Genomic DNA, 16,440 nt, shown 5'->3' on the forward strand with positions numbered 1-16,440 from the left:
GGGGAGCGGGGTGCAGGGCTCCCAGCCCACCAGCGCCCCAGGCTTGCTGAGCCGACCCTCGGCCTCGGGCCCTTCAAGCTCCGGGCCTTGGGCGGCGACGGACCCGCTGGTGCATGGCGCCCTCTGGTGGTCAGACGGCGCCCTCGCGCTCCCTCTGGACTGTCCCAGGTCCCTTGAATTCCCCCCGCATTTCCCCAGCCCCCGACTCTGTGGCAGACCCCACGTGGTCCCCGTGTGGGACAGGGAAGCCCGTGCTCTTGCAGAAGGTGTAGTCTCTGGGAGAGAGGAGTAGTGAGCCGTCGGACACCGCGATCTCTGTCCCGACAGAGAGCGGAGTGGTGGGGTGGCTGGTTCCGGCGGGAGGTCAGGGGTCCCTGAACGGTCGGGGCAAGGAGGGGAGCTTCCTGTAGGGAGGCACGGGGGGCTCTTCGGTGAAGACAGGTGGAAGGAAAGGGTGCTTTCCCCACTAGAGGTGTGGGCTGGAGGGCTGGGCGGATGGCCCCCCAGGACAGGGGAGAGGCGCCCAGGTTCTCCCGGAGTGCGCTCCCCGCGGAAGGCGGAAGGAGCAGGGACTCCTTGCGAAGGAAGCGCGGAAGGGGTGGCCTTTGAGGTGGAGAGCTGGCGGTGTGGGCATGTGCGCACCCGGGCGCCCCTACTCCGGGCGTGGCTGGGTCACGCACACCCTTCCCCCACGTAGGCCGCTGCTGGCTGGACGCGCTGGAGCTGGCCCTGCGCTGCTCCAGCCTCCTGCGACTCAGCACGTGCAAGCAGGGCAGCGACAGGGAACCTGGGTCTTCACCAGACGCGTCGCCCTCCTCGCTCTGCGGGCTGCCCCCCTCGGCCACCTCCCACCACCAGGACCTGTTCCCGTGAGTGAGCTGGGGCGCTAGGGCAGCATTGGCCCTTCCCAGGAGCCCGAGACTCCTGCCTGCGGGGGACCCCTGGGACCCTGGCTCGTACTGGCACTCACGCGCGGATCTCCTAGTACAGGTTGGGGGGCAAACGCCACAAAGGCGTGCGGCTGGGCCCCGAACCTCAGATCAGGAGGCAGGCCCCCTCCTCCACAGTAAACCTGGGAGCCCGCCAGATACTGTCAAATGCTGGTCACCCAGGAGATTAAACCCAGGGATGTGTGTGGAGTGTCGAGCAGTGGGGCGTGCCTGGGGCGGGGGTACCTGGGGTGGGGGTGCCCCACGTGGGCGTGCCAGGCCTCAACTGTGACCAGGGACCCACAGGTGCCATCTGCCTTCCAGGCTGAACGGGTCCACCCTAGAGAATGATGCTTTCTCAGACAAGTCTGAGCCAGAGCTTGTCCAGGAGTCTGAGGACGAGTCCCAGGACCACAGCCGGAAGACCAACCAGAGCAGGAGTGACCGATCGGAGGCCCCCGGGGGCCCCCCGCCAAGAGGGACCACGTACGTGGAGCAGGACCACGAGGAGCTGGGGGAGGTGAGAGCCCCCCCTCAGCCTGGATACGAGGGGTCACCCTGCACCTGGCCCCCAGTCCTGAGGCAGCGATGTCCCCTGGAGGAGAGCTGGAAGGATGGGCAGGGCCCCGGGGACGGGGGACCGAGGGATCAAGGTAGCCCGTCACAAGGGAGCCAGTTGGGACAGCATGGCTCGGGCGGAGGGTGATGGGAAGGCCGCAGGTGGGTTTTGGGTGGGGTGGGACGGGTTCTGCAAGGGTCTCTCGGTGAGGCTCCGGGAGGACCTCGTGGCAGAGGTAGAAGTCAGGGGAACTATCGTCGGGAATAAGCCCAGGGTGCCTCAGACCCAGGCATTCGTGGAGAAGGGAGAAGCGAGGGTTCCTGACTCATCTGGAAGTGGTGGCAGGTCCCAGGCAGGCTGCTGTGACACCTGGGAGAAAGAAAGAGCTGGGGGCCGGGGCAGGGGGCGGGGACAGGACTGTGTCCCACGTTTGGACGGCAGGGGAGACACTACTATGTGTGAGAGTCTAGGGCTCAGGACAGTGGTCTAGACATCAGGGTGTGTAGTGGGCAGCCAGAGAGGCCTGGGGACCCAGGCACCCCAGCCTTCAGAGGCCGAGCCAGACAAGGCTCCACGGAGATGCCCAGGTAGGTAGGAGGGGTGCCCGGAGCACAGGGGTCATAGGGGCGGCTGTGCTTAGAGGTGAAGCAGAAGAGGGTGACCCCGGGTCAGTAATGAGGGGGTGACCTTCACCACCGCACCCTCAGTGGAGGGGGTGTTAACGGGAGTAGGTGGGGTGTGGGCGTGCAAGGCTGCCCCTGAGTCCAAAAAACTGCGGCAGGGGGTGCTCAGGGCCCCACGTGACCACTCATGGGCCGGCCCCCTCCAGGGCCCCTCATGGGTTCAGGCATGGCCCCTCCAGGGGCTCCCTGACCCCTAGTTGCCCAGGCAAGCCGTCCAAGCAAGTGCCACTAGGCCTTGGCCCCAACTACCTGTACAGATAGAGGCAAAGCGACTTGAGCGAGGCAGCCCAGCAGGACAGTGCCAGCTGCCAGCGCCGACGTCTCTGCCTCATACCAGCTATGGGACCTCGGGCAGGTCACCTGCCTTCTCGGTAAAGCTGGCGTGGCCTGGGTCCCCATGATCTGGGGCTGCCTCAAGGAGTAGGTCTAGGGAGAAGGAAGGGGTCTGCGGCAGCCTGGGACCCGCCCCTGCCTCCCCCACACGCTGCCCAGTGCGGCAGCCCCAGGGAGGGGGCATGCGCAGTGTGTCTTGCTGGGACGGCCTGTCCTGTGAGCAGCCCACAGAGAAGGCCACGCTTCCGTGACCCTCTCTGGCTGAGTCTTCCCACCTGAGGGCTTGCAGGCTGGTGGGCGTGAGAGGCGGGGCCTGCCCTGCCAGACTCAGCGGGACGAAGTCACGCCCTCTGTGGTCTTTCCGCGGCACGTGTTTGGCACTAGGTGAGGGTCGGGCGTTTCAGGAAAGACAGAGGAGGGTCCAGGGCGAGCCCCCACCTTCAGCCATGTGGCCCTGGACAAGCGAGGGCCCTTCCCTTTAGGAAGTGCAGGCCAGAAGCTCCTACGTCACCTATGTCACCCGTGTTGCCAGCAGTCATGGAGGGTAATGGGCGGGGTGGGGTCTCCCTGTGCACATGGCACCGCCTGCCACAGGCACGGAGTGGTTCGAAGTCCCCAGATGGGTTTCCGCAGCCAGGACGGGAGGCTCCACGCTGGACTCAGTCCGGGGAGGGCGCGGTGGGCCAGGCTGGAGGCCGCAGGGGCTCGTGGGCAAGGAGCGAAGGCGGCTGGTGTCCGTGGGCCTGAGCGACCTGGGGTGGGGACCCGTGCTGCAGAGGGCAGGGGTACGGCCACCCCACCTCCCATCACGCCTCCTGCAGCCAGAGCCAGCTGCGGGCGGCTCCGAGCTGGGGGCCCTGACCGCGCCCCCTCTGCCGGCAGCGCGGCGCGGCGTCCCAGGTGGAGACCGTGTCCGAGGAGAACCGGAGCTTGATGTGGCTGCTGCTGAAGCAGCTGCGGCCGGGCATGGACCTGTCGCGCGTGGCGCTGCCCACCTTCGTCCTGGAGCCCCGCTCCTTCCTCAGCCGGCTGTCCGACTACTACTGCCACGCGGACCTGCTCTCCCGGTGAGCGAGGGGGGCGCCCTGGACCCCCAGTCTCCCTCCACACTTGCCCTCCCGCCCAGGTTCCCACGGGGGCGCTGTGCCGAGCTGGGTCCGCGGTCCCTCCCGGCTCCGGCTCCGCCCCTCCATGGAGAGGGGGGAGGGGGTCGGCTGCAAGCCCCACCCCTCCCTGCGCCCAGGTCCCCGCTGGCTAGGCGGCCACAGGGAGGGAGCTGGGCGAGGGTGGGAGCGCCCAGGCCGGCCGGGTTGGGGCGGCGCAGGGCCCCTGCTCTGGCGTGAGCGCGCTCTCCTCCCGTCTGTCCAGCGCTGCGCTGGAGGAAGACGCTTACACCCGCATCAAGCTGGTGCTGCGCTGGTACCTGTCCGGCTTCTACAGGAAGCCCAAGGTGAGGAGCGGCCGTGGTGGGCGGGGCTGCGGCTCAGCGCCATCCCCCCGGCTGCGTCTCCCCAGCCCCGTCCCCCGGCCCCGTCCCCCGCCCAGTCCCCTCAGCCGCGTCCCCCCGGCCCCGTCTCCCCAGCCCCGTCCCGTTTTCCCATCCCAGTCCCTCCCCTGTTCCGGTCACCCCTTCCTCCGCCCATCCCCCCAGCTCCGTCCCCCCCAGCCCGATTCCCTGGCACCGCCCAAGTGCCTGAGCCGTCCCCCACCCCACTCAGCCCTGAAGGATCCTGATCGTCTCCACAGTGGCCCAGACACTTGGAGATGGGGGGCAGGCCCTGCCTTCCCACGGGGGGCCCTGGGCTGGTCAGGCCCCTCAGGGAGACAGCTGCCATACATGACGCGGCAGTGAAGGGGTTTGCAACCCCAGGCCCTGGAGTGTCCTCGGGACCCACGGGTCCTTAGTCACGAGTCCCGTTTGAGACACCGGCACCCGGGCTGAGGAGAGCACAGGGTGCTCCGGGCGTGCTGGGCCCGCGCCCCTGCCCACCACCCCGACCTCGCCACGGAACCCTGGGCTTCCCCAAGACACGTGTTTGAAACCATAGTTCTGGCTCTACAATTCATTGTGCAGCTGGGGAAACTGAGGCACAGGAAGGGGAAGGGACAGCTCCAGAGTCGCATAGTCACCTGGGAGCAGAACCAGGTCCCCCGGCTCTGCCTGGGGGCTCCTCAGAAGTGGACCCCATGGCTTCCCACAGGGCCCAGGGCGCGCACACACAGCACTGCTCTCGGGCGGCCGGGGTACTCCTGGGGGACTCCTGGGAAGAAGAGCCTCCATCCACAAGGCGGGCTGGGGCAGGAGGGGGCGTGGCAGGGGTGGCTGGTAGGCGGATCTGGGAGGCTGTGGACAAGGCTCAGAAAGTCCGTGGCAGGGGTCCTGGCAGGACGCTCTGCAGGTGGCACTCACAGTCTTCAGGGTGAGGGGGCCACACGCACAGGGAGGGGGAAGGTGCGCAGGGGCGCAGGGGGTGCCCCCACCTCTCCACATCTGCAGCCTGAGCTGCACCACATGGCGGCCAGGAAGGCGGGCTCTCCAGCCGGGCCAAGGCTCCCTCTGCGACAAACTTGGGCTGTTTGGGGAGCAGAAAGGTGGCCCGGGGCTGAAGCAGAGAGAGGGGATGGGGGAGGGGGGCAGGCCCAGAGGATCAGACGCCACTGGGGACTTGGAGCCAGCTGTGCACTGCCTCCGCCCGAAGCCCAGGGAATGGGAGCCGGCTGGGGTTTCATGTCCCACTTAGCCAAGGAGTGGACAGAACACCTCATAGGCTGCCCCCCTCCCCACCCAGGCATAGCGTCGTCTCCCCAAAGCAGACAGCGTGCTGCTCCCTCCCAGGTGCTGGCTGTGACCAGGCTGTCCCTTCTAGAGGCCCCCGCCGTGCACGGCCTCGGCTGTGGGCAGCGGGTAGCGCGTCGCCCTCGGTCCACTCAACCCACGTGGCCTGGCCCGCCCTGGTCCTCACATGAGGCTCTTCCTTCATTACCCACAGGGGATCAAGAAGCCCTACAACCCCATCCTGGGGGAGACCTTCCGCTGCCGCTGGTTCCACCCCCACACCGACAGCCACACTTTCTACATAGCGGAGCAGGCAAGGGCCCCGCTGGGCTGCAGGAGGGCCCTGGGGCTGGGGCTGGCAGCGGGCGGGGAGCCCGGCCCCATGGGCGCGTCCTCAGGACCCCGCGTCTGCTGCTCAGAAGCGCTTTCCTGCCAGGATCCTCCCAGGAGGCGGAGACTCTGCACCCTGGCTGGGGACAGTGTGTCCATTTCCCTAGGGCATCCGGAGGGCATCAGAGGAGGGTTCCGGGGGTGCGGGGGGCCGAGGGGCCAGGGCTTCCCACTGGGAAGCTGGACCCTCCCTGGCCGGGGCCACCCACTGCTAGGGCCATTCCAGAAGCCACTTCTCTGCCCACAGGTGTCCCACCACCCACCCGTGTCTGCCTTCCACGTCAGCAACCGGAAAGATGGCTTCTGCATCAGCGGCAGCATCACGGCCAAGTCCCGGTTCTACGGTGAGGGGTCCCTCGGGTTGCCCTGGGGCCTCGGGAAATGGGAGGACTGGGGTCCTGGAGGGTCTCGTGGTCACCGAGACCTCAGGTGGTGGCAGCGTGCGAGTCCCTCCAGCCGCTCCTGCTCGGGGACCACGCTGGTGGGACGGTGCTCAGCCTGGAAGCAGGCGCAGCCCGGCCTCCGAGCCCCACGCCGCGCGGTGGCCGGCACCGTGTGCAGGGTCGCCGCGAGGTCCGTGGGAAAGAGCCAGCGTGCACGTACCTTCCGGGGCTGAGCTCGCTGCCCAGTCCGGCTCCACGAGCCTCCCGCACTTTGTAAGTTGCTTAAAATGAAATAAAACTTACAAGGTGGCTAGTTGGTCGCACTCACATGCCAAGGGCCGAGGAGCCACACGTGCGGGTGGCTCAGGGAAGTCGAGTGACTCTCCCACAGTCACACAGCTGGAGGTGCCAGGGACTCCTCCCCACTGTTGGAAGGAAGCTCAGTTCTGTGATTTAGGGGTGGGCCCCCCGATTCTGAGTTTCCATCTCCACTCACTGGTCCCCCTGTCCCATCCCTGCAGGGAACTCACTGTCAGCTCTGCTGGATGGCAAGGCCACGCTCACCTTCCTGAGCCGGGGAGAGGAGTACACCCTCAACATGCCCTACGCCCACTGCAAAGGTGAGGCCCGCCGACCGCACCCCGTTGGGCAGAGCCCAGGCTGGCTCCGCAGGCAGAGCGTCCGGGCCCTGAGCAGAACTCCGGGCCTTGTTCCTTTGAAGGGGTCTCATTTTCCCCCTCACTCTTCCACGGCCTCTTAGCTGGGCGCAGAACTCCAGGCAGATTGTCATTCTTCTCTCGCATTTGAAACATTTGATCGCATTGGAAACATTTTATCGCCTTCTGCCTTCCACTGTGGGTGGGTGCGTCGCCCGGCAGCCCGTTTGTTCCCTAGCTGCCTTTCTCCCTGGCTTCTTGTAAGATCCTCTCTTGTTTTCGGTGGTCTGCAATACAGTGTGTCAGGGTTTGGACTGATGTTTTATTTTTGATTTAATGAACTTTCCTTTTTATAGCGATTTAGGTTTACAAAAAAAATTGAGCAGAAAGTACAGAGTTCCCACGTACCCCTCCCCCCACCTCACACACGGATCCCATTGTGAGTGGGTTGGGCGCGCTGCGTGGGTGTGCTGCATTTCCCACAATTAATAAACCAGTACTGGCGCATGATTAGTTGCTGACGTCTATCGGGAGGCTCATCGGGAGTCAATGTCCGTGTGCACGACTGTAGGGTGGCGTGTTCTCGTCCGTACAGTGTCACAGAGTAGCTTCACTGCCCTAGAAATCCCTGTGCTTAGAGGTGAACAGAGGAAGTCACTTATTCACCGTCCCTCCCCTGCCCCAGCCCCTGGCAACGCGCCTCCATTTGCGGTCTTCATAGTCTGGCATTTTTCAGAACATTATGCAGTTGGAAACGCAGACTACGCAGTCCTTCGAGACTCGCCTCTTTCGCTGAGCTGTGTGAGCTGAAGGCTCCTCCAAGCCTTTGTGGCTTGATAGCCCTAGATTTCTTTTTCATTTCTGCTGCTTCAGGGTTTTTGTTGGTTCAAACTTGTTAAATCTGACATCTCATGGCTTCGATCAAGTCTGGAAATTTTTCGGCTGTTTTTTCAATGTTGCCTCACCCAAATGTCTCCATTTTTTTTCTAGAGTTCGATGAGGCCTAAGTTAAGCCATCCTGTCCTATATTCTACATCTCGTAGCTTTTTGCAGTGTAGACAGTTTCTGTAGATCTACCTTCTGTTCCCACTGACCTGACGTTTAACTCATCCATTGCCTTCCGTGTTTATGTTTTGAGCTTTTCCCCCTAAAACTCCGAGTTGGTTTCATGTCAAACTTACCCGTTCATTTATACCCGTACCTTGCGCCTTGTTCCTGTGTGCAGCGCCTCTTAGGGACCTGTAAACATGGTACGTGGGGTTGTTCTGCATTTTCTCTCAAGCGATTCTAATGTTCTAACTGGTTCTCCCCTGTGTCCCCCCTCCCCGCAGCAGTGCCTTGCTAGATGCCCAATAAGTATTTGGATGAATATATGTCTGAAGACCTGGGGTTTCTCATTCTGCCGGGGGTTTCCTGGCCCTCACACACAGCAGCACGTTTCTGGGCCACACAGGAAGTGTCCATTTGAATCTCGAACTCACTTTACACATTCGTGGACGAGTTTCGTTTTTATTTGCAACCCCTGGAGCCCAGGCCAGTCCGAGTGTTCCCTCGGCTGTCCCCCCGTGATGGCTGGGTGCGTGGGCTTTCTTCATGCAAGTGTGTCTGAGTCGCAGCCAAATTAGGATTTCTCAGGCACATGACCTTGTCCTCCTGGCTTGAGCCCCTCTCCTGCTCCCTCCAGGGACCTGGGACACCAGGGTCCCCGAGTAGCAAATACCCAGTAGCAGATGCCCACTGGGGTCAGTAGGTCAGAAACTGCTCCTCCTCGCCCTCCTCTTTGCCCCTCTACTCCGCCTCCCTCCGCCCTCCTTCCCCCTTTTTCCTCCCTCTCTTCCTTCTCTTCTCCTTCATATCAGTTTTTTTTTTCTCCCAAGTTGTTTCCCACGTACTTTTTGCTTGCTCATCTGTTCATCGGTGCATTCAAAACACCATCACAAATGTTCCCACCGTTTCGACATGGAACACTTCATGTGTGCGTGTGCAGCGAACCCCCGTGCGCCCCGACACAGCAAAGCGCACCTTCACACATGCGTTTCCCATGCAGATTTCAGACGTTTGATTTGGAAGGGAAACGTCTGAGACGTCTCTCCGCCCACACCGAAAGTGGCACCGCCACGGTCACCTGCCCCGCATCACACAGAGCAGTCAGAGTGGCAGGCCCCGCCTGCCGCCAGTGGGGCATGACAGAAACGGTGTGTGGCTCGACGTGTGCGATTGTCCTGTCCTAAGTGTGTCCCTCTGGGATGCGGAAGGTCACCCTGCGGGTTCGTGCCACCCCGTGGATACCCGCTGCGGGTCTTTTGTTTCATTGTGATTTCTAGGAATTGCTTTTTTTCTTTCATTTTTATAAAACTGTGTGAATGAATCACTTTGTGGTTCCAAAGTCAAAATGACAGAACCTGGTATAGTCACAGAAGGCCAGGTTCTCGCTCGGCCCTGCCCCCTGGTGGAGATCCGGGGTCCCGCACGCCCCGCTCTGCAGAGGCTTCCCTCCACGCAGCAACCCCGCCTCCCCCCCTCCCCCCCCTCCGCCCTCCTGCAGCTTTCCCGCCGAGCCATGGGGTGGGCTGGGAGGGGGGGGGGGGGTTCCAGCCTGTTGCTATTGCAGTTAGCTCGGTTGTTGTCCTTTTGTGAAAGTGACATTTTTTACTCCACATCTCTAAGTGTTTTTGAGCGGGAATGCTGCTTTTCTGGAATTGGATAAAGTGCTCCACGTAGCCAGGAACGGACGAGTCATTCTTTTCTTAATTAAATAATATATGTAATAGTTAAAATAATCATGATGATAAGCCGGGCCATCCTAGGCACAGCAGTGAGCTGGGGAGATGCCTCCCATAGGAGCCCGCTTGGGGGCAGGACTTGTGGCGCCAAATGAAGGTGACTCTGCAAGGGGTGGGCGCGTCTCCTGGGCAGAGCAGCAGGGTCAGGCTTTGGCGGGGGCCTGGGGGCTGATCCCCCAATGCCCGCTGTGTCTCAGGAATCCTGTACGGCACCATGACCATGGAGCTGGGTGGCAGAGTGACCATCGCGTCCAAGCAGAACAACTTGCAAGCTGAGCTGGAGTTCAAGCTCAAGGTGGTGCTTGGGCTGGGGAGCTGTGAGCCCTCAGGGATTCCCCGACCTCTTTGAGCCCTGGAGATGGTTTCCTAAGCAAGTGTACATGGGGCACAGCCCTCTTTGCCCCAAGGTTCTGCAGGAGGGATCCGGCCACGGGCCACATAGCGGAGCAGGACAGAACCACAGTGGGGCCAGCGGGCCGGGCGGGGACCTCGCATCCCTGAGGTCAAGGCTGAGGCACTGGGCGAGCGTGGCCGCCGCTAGCTTTGGGTCTCGTCCCAGCTGGGTTCCCGTGTACTGGGGGATGAGACCCCACACCCCCATGAGGGCGGCCACTCGACGCCTCATGAGGATGCACTTCAGACAGACGCCCCCTCCTCCCCAGCTCAGCAAGGGGTGCACGGGTGTGGGGAGAGGCCACGCCCCTCACTGACATCTATTGTGGGGGGGTCCCCTCAGCCTTTCTTTGGGGGCAGCACGAGCATCAACCAGATCTCGGGGAAGATTGTGGCAGGGCAGGAAGTCCTGGCGCGTCTCTCTGGACACTGGGTAAGAGGCCGTCCTCGGGGCAGGCTGGGTGGCCGCTGGGCATGGGACACGGGGGTACACCTGACCCTGTCTGGCATCCGCGGCAGGACCGGGAAGTGTTTCTCGAGGAGGAGGGGCGCGGAGGCCCGCACCTCTTCTGGGACCCCAGCGGGGAGGCCCGCGGGCAGAGGCTGAGGCAGCAGACGGTGCTGCTGGACGAGCAGACGGAGCTGGAGTCGGAGAGGTGAGGCCACCCGGCCCCGGGGTCTCCGCTGACCCCGCCGGCGAGGCAGGGTGGGCAGGCCTGCGGCGCTGTGAGCAAGCCCCCCAGTGTCCCTGGCAGGGAGAGAGGACCTCAGGGTGGACCTCAGGGGCCGCTGGAGGGAGCGGGAGCGAGGCCTGAGGGACAGCCAGCTCGGGGGCCCGTCACTGTGGGCACGTGACCAGCAGCTCCACGGGGAGCGCCCCGCCGGCAGGAGGCGTGAGCTCGGCACAGGGAAGAACCGTCTTGTGGGAAATGAACAGCATCCCAGGAGACACAGGCGCCCACGTGGGCAGTGAGCTCCCTGTTACTGGCAGCGATCAAGTGGCGGTCACTCTAGGCCTCCCCTCGGATGCTCAGCGCACACGCCCTGCCTGCAGGCTCTGGCAGCACGTGACCAGGGCCCTCAGGGAAGGGGACCAGCACAAGGCCACGCAGGAGAAGTGTGCCCTGGAGGAGGCGCAGCGGCAGCGGACCCGCGAGCGGCAGCAGAGCCTCATGCCGTGGACGCCCCGGCTGTTCCGCCTGGACCCCGCCACCCAGGAGTGGCGCTACCTACATGAGAAGTGAGTGCCGCATGTGGCGGCCGCGGGCCTGTGGGGGCGGGACCAGCAGGCTGCGCAGCCCTGGGCCCTGGGCCAGAGAGCCGGAGAGCCGGCAGGGCTCCCTGCTCCCTGGGGGAGTGAGTGATGGGGGCGGGGGTCGCATAGGGCGCCCCCCCCCCCCCGCCCTCTGGCCCTCCGTGCAGGCCCCACACGCGAGTGCCAGCTGCTGTCACTCTCCGGGGGCTCTGACTGCGGCCGGGATGCGGAGGCTGGGCTACGAGGGCGTCCCCTCGCCTCCAGGGCCACCGCCCCTGCCAACAATGCCCTCTGGACCCTCCAGCTGCAGCCCCTGGGACCCCCTGAAGGACATCGCACAGTTTGAACAAGATGGGGTTCTGCACACCCTTCAGCAGGAGACCCCGGCCCGCCAGGCCCGCTTCGTGGGCAGCCCAGGGCCCCAGCGCCAGGTCAGCACCCCCAAGGGCCCTGCCCGGAGCATTCTCAGCAGTGGAAGGGGACGGTCAGATGCAGGCGTGGCCGCCATCTGCAACCACGCGGTCCTCTTCCTTCCTGTCCCCTGCCTGGTCACACTCACACCCACCCCAGCAGGGCCTCCTGTGGCCCAGCATGGGAACCCAGCACGCCAGGCCTTGCAGGACCCTCAGTTCTCAGTGTCCCCCAGCGTGCAGGGCACCGTGCCAGGGAACTGGCCCCGGCCTGCTGCTCCCAGGGCCGCCCCTGTGGGGGGTCACAGCACACAAGCCTGCTCCACAGGTGAGGAGGCTGAGTCAGAGCAGCCGGGCACTTGCCCAGGTAGCAGGAGGGGACGGCATGCGCACAGAGGCACAGATGCCAGGCCCAGGGGGCTGCAGGGGGCAGGGCTCCTGATACAGCAGCCGGGCAGGTAGGGCCGTGAGGAGGGAAGCAGGAGCGTCTCCGTGGAGCCACGCAGGTGCTGGGCACCTCGTGTGCCGAGCAGCGCCTGCAGCAGACGGCGGCTTGCTGGCCCTTCCCCGCTGCTGTGCCCAGTCACCTGTGAGGACAGCGAGGCCCAGAGCCAGGAGCTGCTCACTCTGCACACCGTGCACCAGCGGCTTCCTCCCCCGCCAGCCAGCTCTTAGGAAGAGAGCACGCTGCCGTGTCCCCAAGGGCAGCGGCACCCCAGCAGGTGTCCGCGGGTCAGCTGCAGGACCAGGCCAGCTAAGGACGCGGTGGGCGTGGGTGGGCTCCTGTTCGCAGCGGCGCCATCTCTGTCCAGGGGCCTGGCCCAGACTGGCGGCTCCGCAAGGCCAGCGACCAGCCCTCCGGCCACAGCCAGGCCACCGAGAGCAGCGGCTCCACTCCTGAGTCCTGCCCAGAGCTGTCGGATGAGGACGATGGCATCTTTGCTGCTGGTGAGCCTTCCTGGGGAGCCGGTGAGCTGGGCGTGGCCCCGGGACCCCACACACCGGCTCCCTGGACATCCAGGCTCACCTTGGATTCTCCCGTCCCCTTCCGTCCTGTGTCCCCTTGTGCCCCGGGCGCTGCGGCTGGCCGCTGGCCCTCCCAGGCAGTGAGAGCCCGTGCCCGCGGTGTGGGAAGGAGGCGAGGCGGCTGCGGGCCCTGCACGAGGCCGTCCTGTCCATCTGCGAGGCCCAGCAGGAGCTCCACAGGTAGGCCTGACTCTGGGGCCCAGCTGAGCCGGCTGCCGGCTGCCGGGAGAGCCAGGGCTGGACAGGAGGCCAGGGAGCGGGTGCCTCCTGATGTCGCTCTAGAGCCAGGACTCTGGGACTTGCAAAGGTCTGGATACAGCTGGGGGCAGAAGGAAGCCCCCCGGGCTCTCCCCGCCTCGACTGCCAGCAGCCGGCAGGGAGTTCTGGCTGCGCGGGCTGCAGAGCTGGAGAGGGCCCGAGCCCAGGGGACGCATGTGCCGGCAGCAGCTGCCCCGGCGTCTAGGGGTTCACCGCACCCTTCCCAGTGGACCATCGGGGTTCACCACACCCTTCCCGGTGGACCCTCAGGGTTCGCCGCACCCTTCACAGTGGACCTTCGGAGCTCACTGCATCCTTCCCGGTGGACCCTCAGGACAGGGCGGGTGAGCGAGGGCGTGAGCAGGGAGCGTCCCAGAGGCCCTCTCTGTGGCCACGCGGGTGTGGGCCACCTGGGCCTCGTGGGCCCCCCCACCCGGGGCCCCCCCACCCGCAGACAGCCCCAATGTGGAGCGGGGCTGCAGTTCCCGGCTCTCTCCAAAGCCCGCTTCCTGGCTCACTCCAGGCGATGGAACTCGCCGGCGGTAGGACCTCTGGCGGTCATCCTCGGTCCCCCCCTCTGTAAAATGGGGTGATAGCACCGCTCCTGGGCTAGGTGCAGATGGCGCAGGGGCCTGAGCGCAGCCTAGCACCCAGCCAGCATTATGTAGCATTATGTGAGTTTTAAGGCCAGGCAAGAAAGCTCACACTGAATGCCAATGACGAGGCCCCTGTGACATGCCTTTTTCACAGCCTGTTCCTTAGTGAGGCTGTGCAGGGCACCAAGAGAAAGGGAGCCTGACCCTCTGGAAGAATGGGGGGGAAATGCCACTCACGTGTTCAGGGAGGGCTTCCTGGAGGAAGACGCAGGCAGGCGGGGAGGAGCTGGAGGAGAGGAAAGCAGAGGTCAGTACCCAGAGTGGCGGGCACCACCGGAGGGCCCATGCTGGAGGAGGAGCCAGATGGGGGAGCTGGGCCCTGAGGCTGGGGAGTGGGGAGGGGCAGAGAGGCCGCCTCCCGCCGCAGGAGGAGGCTTGCTGCCCAGTGCCCAGTCCACAGTCACTGTCCCCGGTCCTGGAGGCCGAAGCCGAGCTCCAGGTGCGGGCAGGGCGGTTCCCCCCGAGGCCTCTCTCCTGGGCGTGTGGACGGCGTCTCCTCCCCATGTCCCACATGGCCGTCCCTCTGCATCTCTGTGTCCTGACGTCTCCTCATGAGGACACAGTCATATTGGACTTGGGCCCACCCCAGGGACCCCGTTCTACCTTCGTGACCTTCCTTCGTCACCTCTTTAAAAGTCTCATCTCCAAATACGGTCACATTCTGAGGTCCTAGGGGTTGGGGCTCCAACATGAGTTGTGGGGGGGACACACTCAGGCCATCTCAGCATGTGGGTGGGAGGCTACAAGAGGCCCAGCGCCCCCAGCCCTGACCCCTCCCTGCAATGTGCCGCCGTCCCCTGAGCTCCCTGTGCTAAGGCGCACCCCACCCGCACACACGCTGGTGTCCCCGGAGGGCGGGTGTGTGCCGCCCTGCCTGGCCGCCCTGGCCGAGCCGCTGCGCGCTGTCCTTGCAGGCACCTCTCGGCCATGCTGAGCTCCGTGGCGAGGGCCGGGCAGGCCGCGGCCCCCGGCCTCCTGCAGAGCCCCCGCTCCTGCGTCCTGCTCTGTGTGTTCCTGGCATGCCAGCTGCTCGTCACCTGCATCCTCACCTGAGAGCCCTTTGGGGCGGTGTGGCCATGCCCTGTGGGACTCGACCAGGACTAGCCCCCTCCCCGGCACCCAGCACTTTAACCAGCCCCAGCGTGGCCGAGAGACACAGAGCTCAGCCACGATGGACAGAGGGGCCCACGGCAGCAGGAGGGGCTGGGGGCGGCCTGGCGCCCCTCGGGAGATACCGCTCTCCTGCAGGGCCCCATGCCCAGCGCTGGCTTTAATGCTCAAGCCAAAACCCGCTCACGCTGTGCGACACGCCCCTGGTCATCTCCCTCGTCACTTCTGGTCCAAGCTCCGCTTGCCACGTGAGTTCGATGGAGACAGGAAGGAGGGCGTGCCACGACTGGACAGCCACTCCCCAGGGCCGCGTGGGCAGGGGGTCAAGGAGCGGACCGGGGGTTCCCAGGGCCTCCTTGGTCCTGATGAGCAGACGGCGCTGTCCCAAGGCCCTGCCAGTGGCCCATGGACGGGGCTAGTGTGACACTGGGCTTCACCAAGGGGACTCTGGGAGTGTGGTCATGCCGTTTGGACTGGAGCCCAGGGTATTTATGCACCTGCCGCACCTCCCACAGCCCGCCATCACATCCAATCGTGCCAAGGCGGTGTGGCCGCGTGTGCTCGATGGTGGCTCGGCTGGCTGACACAGGGCACAAGCGGGGAGGCCCAAGCTGGCCACTTGGCTCAGAATGACACTTGCTCTTCCTGTCCTGTACTTGTTTCATAAATGCAACTGCAATACTTGAGGCAGCCGCCAGCAGCGTCTGACGTTGGGCCTCCGCTCCTGTGTCAGGTGCCACGCGTGTGTGCACGTGTGTGCGAACTCTTGCACATATAGGCACACATGGAGCCTTAAACTACGTCGTGGCCTCTGAGCCGATCGCCTCATTTTCCAGTTTTATATCCGTGTCCTTGTCCACCCCAGTTCAGGGACGTGTCTATGCTCCATCCCTTGAAATAAATGGCACAGACTTTGCGTGTTGTTTTCTTGGGAGAATTCTGGAGTGCGGGGGTGGGTTGGGGTCAGGGGGATGTTCCTCGGGAGAGACTCAATGTCAGCAGCGGGCAGTTCCACCATGAGCAAGCTGAGGACACCGCGGAAAGCCGCTAAAGCTGGTTGGCCTCTGTCCTCACCCCACCCCTCCCCCGCCCTGCTGCCCCCAGCTTGGCCCTTGCTTTGGTTCCACTGTGGCCACCCTTACTGGTGGTCACAGCCACCAGGGCCTGACTGAGTGGCCTGCTTGTGCCCCGGCCACCCCGGCGCGGGACGTCTCGGGTAAGGCCCATGGTGGCCTCCCGGCTTGGGCAGAGGGGGCCGCGGGCGAGGTGGCGGCCAGAGCCGTCCTTCCTCTCGGCAGGGACCGAGCTCCCAGGATGCCCCAGTAGGAGGGGGTGGGGCAGCTGGCTGCGGAGCGCTCACCCCGGCAGAGGGCATGGTGCCCAGCGTTCAGCATGTGAAGGATGCAGGGGATGAGCGGTAAAGAGGTGGGCAGCTGGCGCCCATGCGAGGAGGCCCAGGAGGGCACCTCCGCCCCAGTCCCCAAAGCCCTGCACGGGATGGGGCTCAGGCAGGTGTTCCTGTCCCAGCCCTTGTGCCCACCTTGGCACTCCCACGACCGGGCTGTGCCCCCAAGGGCAGCGCCCCCAGACTGGCTCCGGACACCCCTGAGGAGACCCCGAGCGCTGAGTGCGGGGCCCCTCCAGGCGATGGTGTTCTGCATCTTGATACCAGGATGGGCTGCTCTGGATGCTAATCCCTGGGCTCCCGCAGAGCCCACTGGTCCACCCAGGCCCCGCCCCCCCTGCACTGCCCAACAACGCCCCGTCGGCTCCTGCTGATCACGCCCATGCACACAGCCGGGAACCTCTACTGGTAAGCAGCCTGAACAGCAAAACAAAG

The 16,440-nt window shown here is 64.7% G+C and overlaps 1 protein-coding gene across 7 annotated transcripts in view; it reads left to right on the top strand.

Moving 5' to 3' along the window:
• The window catches only part of OSBPL5 (oxysterol binding protein like 5), a 46,329-nt gene extending 30,813 nt beyond the window's left edge, over nucleotides 1-15,516 (top strand). For 4 of the 7 annotated variants that reach the window (XM_036221008.1, XM_036221007.1, XM_036221010.1 and 1 more), the window contains exons 8-21: nucleotides 698-869; nucleotides 1,254-1,449; nucleotides 3,387-3,571; nucleotides 3,873-3,954; nucleotides 5,495-5,593; nucleotides 5,918-6,014; nucleotides 6,575-6,673; nucleotides 9,690-9,787; nucleotides 10,229-10,318; nucleotides 10,405-10,541; nucleotides 10,940-11,125; nucleotides 11,445-11,571; nucleotides 12,363-12,498; nucleotides 12,658-14,398. In XM_036221008.1, coding sequence (XP_036076901.1) covers nucleotides 698-869; nucleotides 1,254-1,449; nucleotides 3,387-3,571; nucleotides 3,873-3,954; nucleotides 5,495-5,593; nucleotides 5,918-6,014; nucleotides 6,575-6,673; nucleotides 9,690-9,787; nucleotides 10,229-10,318; nucleotides 10,405-10,541; nucleotides 10,940-11,125; nucleotides 11,445-11,571; nucleotides 12,363-12,498; nucleotides 12,658-13,427 — 2,474 coding nt within the window. In that variant the 3' untranslated portion in view covers nucleotides 13,428-14,398. The other 3 variants (XM_036221011.1, XM_016131187.2, XM_036221012.1) reach the window with 2 other exon arrangements.
• Nucleotides 15,517-16,440: the final 924 nt, after the last annotated feature.

Source organism: Rousettus aegyptiacus, unplaced genomic scaffold, assembly GCF_014176215.1.
Source record: "Rousettus aegyptiacus isolate mRouAeg1 unplaced genomic scaffold, mRouAeg1.p scaffold_m13_p_5, whole genome shotgun sequence".
In the NCBI taxonomy this organism is placed as follows: Eukaryota; Metazoa; Chordata; class Mammalia; order Chiroptera; family Pteropodidae; genus Rousettus; species Rousettus aegyptiacus.